Genomic DNA, 8,124 nt, shown 5'->3' with positions numbered 1-8,124 from the left:
GCAGGTTTGCAAATTGATCCATTTGATTTGATAAGATAGCTCGAGTGACGGGGGTGTAACAGATTCCATGTATCTAGCTCACGCCCTAGGTACATGGTTGGTGTGCTCCCTACTTTGACGATCGGATAGTCTATAAGAAATCAATATCGCGGCGCGTAGAGTTAGACTGCTCATAGTGGGGGTAACATAGGTGGTAACATCACACATCTCAAGACATTTTGGTGACATGACATGACAATAAAAGAAGAAAGAGAATGATGTGGTAACTAGCTACTACTACAATATGAGTCTACAACATAATTAATGACACATTGCATGAAACCACATCTAAGTTACTATCCACTATGGAGATAGTAACTTAGAATAGTAACATGACATATGTTACTAGACTAAGTTACTCTTCACTATGAGCAGCCTTAAGGAAGACTATAGTCCATAGATGTACTTTTCTGAAACATATACCGTACTACTACTACTACCTGATGATTCTTTTTCAGATAATAATAACAAATACCAAAGGACTGAACTGAATGAGTAGGAGTGTAGGACTGCGCAAATACGTAGTACGTATCGTCCTACGCCGGTAACCTTGAAGTGCCTCGCACGGTTGGCATGAATCGCTCCCGGAGTCTCGACTCTGGAGTATCCAGACCAATTTTGTTTTTTAACAGGGGAGGTCCCGAAAAATCTAGAGCTTCGGTTCGGTTAAAGCGGTGGAGGTACATTTTGCGAAAGGGTTTTACAAAAACTGAAAATTAAAAGGTGACCCTTCAATTTGCACTAAGGACCTTAGAAGAATAACAGGAAAAGCAATCAAGTCTAGCTCCTACTCCACCACGCCAGGGCTCGTCGTAGTCAACCTTCACGCCGCCGGGGACAAGACCACTTGGGGAATGAAGGTGGGAGCCAACTATGGCGATACCGGAGGGCCTTCGCACCTGGCAAGAACGTCTTGAGGTTGTTGAAGACCTGGAGACGATGGCCGGAAGGAACCGTCACCGTCACTCGAGGTTTGAGGGCCCGCCCTTCGGCCATGGAAGATGGCGACAGCGGCGCCGTGATGATCCTCCGACGAGAAGTTCTCGCGCTCCCCTGCTGCGGATGCAGCGGCCAGCTGACGAAGAGCAGCATCTCTTCCCCAATCTCATCACCATGATGAAAAGGGAGAGGAGACTTCCGCTCCTGTCTTGGCCACCAAATCCACCAGAAGCAACCTTATTTATGGAGATCTCCGCCTCCCTCCACCACCGCACCACTGGAGCACCATGCAACAGAGGAAGAAGGCGAGGCAGTGCCGGTATGGCTACAGAGATCTGTCACCTCCCTCCCTGCATCAACGCCAAACGCCATATAGGACCAAACACTAACCCTAGATCTACACCTATCAACTCCTGCGCCATCTCTTTCCCAACTCCGTCCGGCTATTCCGACGGAGAGGACATCGGAGTGGCCCAGTGAGAGAGAGAGGACTCTCAAAATACTGTAGCGAGTCGAGAGTGAGGAGGGGGAATGAGCGGTTTGTATCGAGACCAATTGAACCGTCGAAACAAGGGAAAACCCTGCCTCCCGTGTCGCTCTCTCGAGCGCGACACCCGAGGCCCCAAACCCTAGCCCACCGCCAACCCTCTTCACCCTCCCTTCCCTCCTCACCGCCATCAATGATCGCCGTCTGGAAAGCCCGTCGGCTCGCCTGGGACGGTGGCGGTAGGGACTTCGCCACTCCCCCGCGCAGAGGTCTTCGGCACGCGAGGTGACGACCTTGACTGGTGAGGCGACACCGGCTCAGCGGCGAGCGGTGCTCGTGGGTGCGGGATGGCCTCGCGGCCGCGCGGGCGGCACGGAGCCAGCGGGTCCTGGTCTTGGCCCAGTGGTCCTCATGGTCGTTGGTCTCAGATCCGAAGCGTCCGCCCTCCCTCTCCCAGATGCGCCCCACTCCATTAGATCTACGGCTGGTGCGTCTGGCTCTCGGTCTGACTGGGGTGCTGGCGATGGGATCGACGAGCGGGAGAAATCCAGATCGGTTGGCCGGTCTCGACGGCGGCGACGCCTCTTCGTGTCGTCTTCCTCCTTGGGGGTGCCATCTTGGTTTGTCTTTTCCCTCTCCCTTCCGCTACCTCCCTGGGTGAAAGCCCATATCTTTGATTGGGCCACGGTGGCGCTGGTGGTGTTGTTGTCCTTGCTGAAGGCGCGACCTTGGGCGAGAAATGGGGGTATGTGGTCGCTGGTGGTTTGTGGTGGTGTGCAGGTGTCCAGTGGGCGGTGTTGCAAGCAGTTGGTAGCGCACTTCTCATTCGGCTTCCCGTGCATCTTCTTCTCTGAGGCGAGCGACTTGACAATGGTGAGGCTCTCTTCATGATGTTTGCTAGCTGTGTCTGGCCGTACACGGTGGTCTTCCTTGGATCTCGGCGGCATTTCTCATCAAGGCTCAGGGGGAGCGATGCAATCGACCGACGGTACATCTTCCTACGAGCCTGGACGAGGAAGCAGGGAGCCTTCTTCGATGATGGACTGGATGAGGTTTGCGATTTCCCTTCGTGGGTCGTTTTTTTTTTAGAGAATTCAAAAGAACCGTCGAACCATGGAGGCACAAAACTCGTGTGCTTTGGGCCAAATCCAGCCTACTTGAGCCCCGGTTTACGCCGCGAAGCTCACATGCTGGTGGGCCAGGCCCATAACCATCTGGCCGCCTTGTCAGTCAAGCTAGCCCACTACTCAGCGTCGTGCATCCACCAAGAGTCGGTAAAATTGTCAAAAAAAAAAAACCAAGAGTCGGTAAAGGGCGGAAGAGGGAGCTCTTCCAGGATAAACAGAACAGGAGGCGAGCAATCCTCTGAGCTTTTTTCCTGTGTCGGAATCTTGGGAGTGAGCTTGGATTGCCCTGATGGAGGAGCAGTTCATCCTCCGGGTGCCGCCATCCGTGGCGGAGCAGATCGAGCGTCTCATGAACGAATCCGCCGCCGGCTCATCCTCCAACCCCGAGGACGCCGCCCTCGACCTCTCCTTCTCAGGTGCCCCCTCTCCCTCCTTTGCGCTCCGCGAATTCTACTCTCTGTTTCCACGGGAAATTGTTGTAACAACAGTAGGGCTGCGGATTTGAGGCGCCATAGAGATGAGTATTTCTTGGAGGATTTCCTTGCAACAGCGCCGGATAATTGTTGGGGAATTCGCTGGCAGCATGCCTGTAGGCTGTTTGATGAAATGCGCAAGCCAGGCACAGTGAAGATTACTGAGTGGCTTTTTCCGAGATGGCTGGCTCTTCCGTAGTTCGAGCACGTGAATACCACCGCATGTTGAGCTAAAATACATCTCAAGGATGAACTTTAGATAGGTGCACTCACAATGCCACAAGTGGAAGGGTTGGAGTTAGAGGTGTAAAGGTTGGATTCAAACACAAATTTGGACTAGTCGGGACTTGGTTGTGTAGGAATGATCTGGATGTGTTGAGGTCCTCAAGAGAAGACACCAAGTGAATGTGACAAAGGGTTTTATGTACTGGGTGGAAAGCAAAATAGTTTTCCTTGGCCACACAAGGGTTTTAGTTAGTGATTGCTAATTGGTTTTACCTCTAGACTAGAAGGGTTTTGCTTTGAGGTAGCTTAAGACAATCTTCTAGCAAGCAGATCAAGGCAATTCATCTTATCAAATAGATCAAGGCAATTCATCTTGCTTTACCATTTAGAAAAAGTTTTTGTTCCCCCTGATTTTTGCACTCTAGCCACTTAAACAAGGTTGCAAAAGTTGGGGTGTTACAGTTTGTGTCGTTCTAGGTTTCTTGCTATGGTTGTTATGCGCTTTCGAGACCCTGTGCCCCTCCGTCGCGCCTTTATTGGCCTGTGGTTGGGCAAGGCGGGTGCTTGTAGTGTGCTAGTTTGGGTGTGCGTTGTAAGCTGGAAGGCACCATTTGTTCGGTTTTCGGTCTGGTTTCCTTCATAAACTGGACCATGGTTTTCTCTTGTAAACTTAATACAATGACGCGCAGCTCTCCTGCAGGTTCTCGAAAAAATAGCGAGAGATTTTGTGAAAGCAACCATTGTATACTATCCAAGAGATTTAAATGGTGTAGCAGACGAGGTAGCAAAGCATGCTAATGTTGCAGCTGCTAGATGGATAGATGATCCTCCTCATTTTATTGTTGCTAAACTTGTATCAGACTTAACTATTATATATTGAGTAAAATAAAGGTTGTTTCCCAGTGTCAAAAAAAAACTACCACAAGCAGCATAGTGTTATATATCATCATAAAAAAAAAGCATAAAACAGCTTGCTGAAATTTCAGCTGAAAAGGAACATTAAGGCCATCCCAACGCCCCCCCTCGGCGGTGGCGGCCACACACCGGTCAAGTGAGGCGGAGGAGGGAGGTCCTCCGGCAGCGCCTGCTGCGATGCCTGGATGGCCGCCTCGAGGCCAATCCATCGGGCGCGCTCCTCGGCCTCGGAGATGGCCATGGCGCGCGCCAGGGCCTCCTCTTCCGTTAGCTCGGGCTCCTCCTCCATAGGCTCATAGTCGGCGTCGGCGTCCTCCGGCAGGTCCATGACGGCGCCCTGCACGTAGACCTCCGGCGAGAATTCCGGCACCTAAGGGAGCAGGTGCACGGAAGGGTCAACTGAAACATGGATAAATTGCAACCATGATTGACGGTGTGCCTATTCATGCCCTACATTTGCAAACAAGAGGTTGCAATATGTAGATAGCAGGTTCCACAGCTGCTACCGTGCCATTAATACGGTACATTTCAGTTTGCCTGCTCACACGGGTTAATAGATGCTCCAAGTAGCCCTGTGGCATAAAACTTTACAGCGTCTTCGTAGTTTAACAGTTGCTCAATTCTGGGTTTTGCCCTGCCTGCGGACGCCGGACGAGATATGGTGTCAATGGCTCCCGATTACTGTTAGATGGACAAAATATGTGCAGACACCCAAAGCGACCAGACAACACTGACTTGATTTGAAAATTTCACTTAATTGATGTCTGTGTTCATATTCCCCTATTCACAAGCTGCCCAGATTGCATTTTTTTTGGCTCAGATATGTTTAACCTGCCGTATATCTGTACAATATCATGAAACCAGCCAGTATTGCTAATAAAAGATACTTGAGTTCATTAATATGAATCTGAAGAGATTAGGCCTTTTCATGAACCGTGGTGGCATGTCAAGCTCTTAGTATACGACTTCAGATGCTGATAAATTAATTCATGCCCAACTTTCGATGTAGATTTTTCTATGCGCTCATTCTGTTTATTCACTTTCTTCCAGTATAGAACAACGCTGTGGTCTCTCTTGATTTTTTGAGAGTACAACTTAAAGCACTACTCTATAATTGTTATATTAGGAACTGAACTTTATTAATCCTTATTGCTTTCTGGATTGATGGTATTTTTCCTCCTATAGAGGATGGAAGGAGTGGCACATTTATGATTGGCAACCAGAGCTTCCCTGCATCTCTATTGGATCTCCCAGCCGTTGTGGAGTCGTACAAGACATATGATGATTCATTTTTAGTTAAAACTGCTGACATCGGTCAGGTAAAGCTGATGATTTGTGTGTACCATTACTTAATTTTTAGGCCTTATAATCAAATTGAACTGATACAGATGGTAATGGTAAGACAAGAAGATGATCCTGCTCTAGAAGGAGTTGAATACAAGCATGGACTTACTCCTCCAATGAGGGATGCACGCAGGCGACGCTATCGCAGAGAACCTGACCTGAGTGTATATGAATTGGCTACCCTTCAGCTGTATTGTTTCCCATGTTGATGAAAGTACACTGTTAATCAGGGCCTTAATTCTTGTGTGCACTCTTTTTGCAGGCAGATCTTGTTAACCGAGTTGAGAACGATCTTATAAGTATTATGCAAGGAGTATCTGTCAGTATCCTTTTTGTCCGTGTGATTTGTGAAATGCATTGCCCTATTACAATGAAAAAAATGGAAAGTAATTTTGTTTAGTTATGTACTGTTTGGCTGGCAGATTTGTACTTCTAATGGCTCATCAACTTACAAAACTGCTCGCCCTGTAACTTAAAGATAATGTTGTGAATCTCGTAAGCATGCCATTAGGTCTTGGAACCTAACCTTCGAAACTTGGCATGTCTTTAGTTGAAAGTTCAACAATGAGTCATAGGTTTTGTAGAAATCTGCTACTTGGCTATCATGACTGCATTGCATTCATTTGTCGAACCATCATAAAAAGTATATCATCTCGTCGTCCTCATGCCAGTCCATCTAAGTATGAAGTTCTTTAACTTGTTTGTAGACCAGAATGCGAGTGTAGTAGGAGCTGGTGAAGGCAGTGATCCCAAGAAAGCTGCACCAGCTCGTGCACCCGAGCCTGAAGCTCAAGAGCCTGCTGCAAATGGCGAAGAAGCTGAGCCCGACAGGACCGACTCTGATGAATCAGATAACTGAAGTCGACCAGGATATACAGTGCCGCTCCAATTGGCTGAGCAAACAAAGTGGATTTAGCGATTCAGATGAACACAATGTGTATGCATCTCTACCAACAAAGAGCTCATGCTTGTTGCCTTAGGGCCTGCTATTTACCATCTCAGTAATAATAGTGTGACTTATCATTATGGTAGAAGAGTATATGTATACTCACTTGTGGTGCCTCGGTCCTTGTAGTTCTAACCTTAGTTGTAACTGGAAAAAAAAATTGGCATTAGATCTACACTAGCTGATCCACGATTCTAACACAACTATGAATCGCGATGCAAATTGGCTGCAACTATGAATCGCGATGCAAAACCAAAAATTTTATCCACCACATTGCGTAACTAAACATGCTTGCCTTCACCATTCCTATGTGGTTTTGCTATTGGCATACTCTTCATTTTTATTTACCCTACGTTCTAGGTTTAGTTAAGGTTAAAGAATACAGGATAAATGTGAACAGGGGGGAATACATACTTCCTTTTGGGGAATACATTGTCCATCTGACTCATATTCATTGGCTTCAAGAACTAATCTCTCATTGACCTCATTTGGATTGAACGTAAAAAAATTGGCACCGTATTTACTTCTAAGCGTGAACTAAAATATTGGTGGACACTGCAAATATTACATTGGAGCTCCTGATGGGGCATGGTTTTAAATCTGAATTGGAGCAACTATTCAAAGAGTTACCAACAGACGCGGATGGTTCTCATGTCGATCTTGGACCCTTCAATGAATCAGCATGTATATCGCAAGCCAGCTCGTCAAACTAGTTGACGATGAAAAGATGAAATCTGCATCCGAGACTACTCCAAGCTCGTCTGCGCAATGTAACTTGAACGCATTTATCTTGTCCTTTTGCTCTGTAACGAATTATTTTGGCTGTTGCCAGCACTCAACTTTTAGCATAGTCTTTCTTTGAATGAATTTTTTTTGATCGCTCCCAATGGGAGTTTCCTGAATTTCATAATTTCTCCTTGTTGATTTTCTGAGGATGCATATTAAACAACTTGATGCAGATGCCGAACTTTGCAACTGCCGATGAATCTAAACTTGTGCGTCGACTGCGCAATTAAATATCTCAATTGGAGAAAGACATGGTTGGGCTCCATGCCATGGCTGCATTGGTGAAGAAGAAGAGCGAGCTCGCCACAGCAGTCAAACAATATGCTCTGGATCATCTGCGTGTAGCTACTGAGAGCTTAAGTTGTAAGCAATCAGCGCCTTTTTGTTTCCTTATATTTTTCTTAGAAAAAACTTTCTCCTGACTTGCCTTTCCTTCGACAGTCGTTGCTTTCAATGAATCAGAGGAAAACACGCGAGTTCACAGAGAAGATTGCAGCAATGGCCGATATGTCACACCCGAAGTGCTCACTATGGTCGAATAGATCGAAAGCCATAATTATGGCAAAGTTCGAGTACCGGGTGGAGAAGGTACATTATTACTTCGACAAGTATCATGCTCATTTGATCATGGTGTGGAAGACCACCTCTCGATCCAGCTCCCGAAACTCTGTCAGCTTTGATGACTAGATTGAAGAATCTGCCAGAATTCAATCCTTGGCACGCAAAGAACTTTTTGCTAGAGTTGAACTGGGGTTTTCTTCTGTGCTAGCTTGTCATCCAACCCTGGATTTAGAGTCCATAGCTAACGCCAATGTAAAACTTGATCAGTACTATCCCGTAGGG

At 47.2% G+C, this 8,124-nt stretch overlaps 1 protein-coding gene across 1 annotated transcript; it reads left to right on the top strand.

The window, feature by feature from the left end:
• The first annotated feature begins 2,809 nt into the window (after nt 1-2,809).
• LOC124665241 (transcription initiation factor TFIID subunit 7-like) lies at nt 2,810-6,575 on the top strand. Its single transcript, XM_047202661.1, has 5 exons — nt 2,810-3,008; nt 5,391-5,524; nt 5,594-5,713; nt 5,812-5,872; nt 6,257-6,575. The coding sequence occupies exons 1-5, from the start codon at nt 2,882-2,884 to the stop codon at nt 6,406-6,408; spliced, it is 594 nt and encodes a 197-aa protein (XP_047058617.1). The 5' UTR covers nt 2,810-2,881; the 3' UTR covers nt 6,409-6,575.
• The last annotated feature ends 1,549 nt before the right edge of the window (nt 6,576-8,124 follow it).

This window comes from Lolium rigidum, chromosome 6, assembly GCF_022539505.1.
Source record: "Lolium rigidum isolate FL_2022 chromosome 6, APGP_CSIRO_Lrig_0.1, whole genome shotgun sequence".
Taxonomy (NCBI): Eukaryota; Viridiplantae; Streptophyta; class Magnoliopsida; order Poales; family Poaceae; genus Lolium; species Lolium rigidum.
Note: the sequence above shows the minus strand (reverse complement) of the source record. Positions and strands in the feature narration are given on the sequence as shown.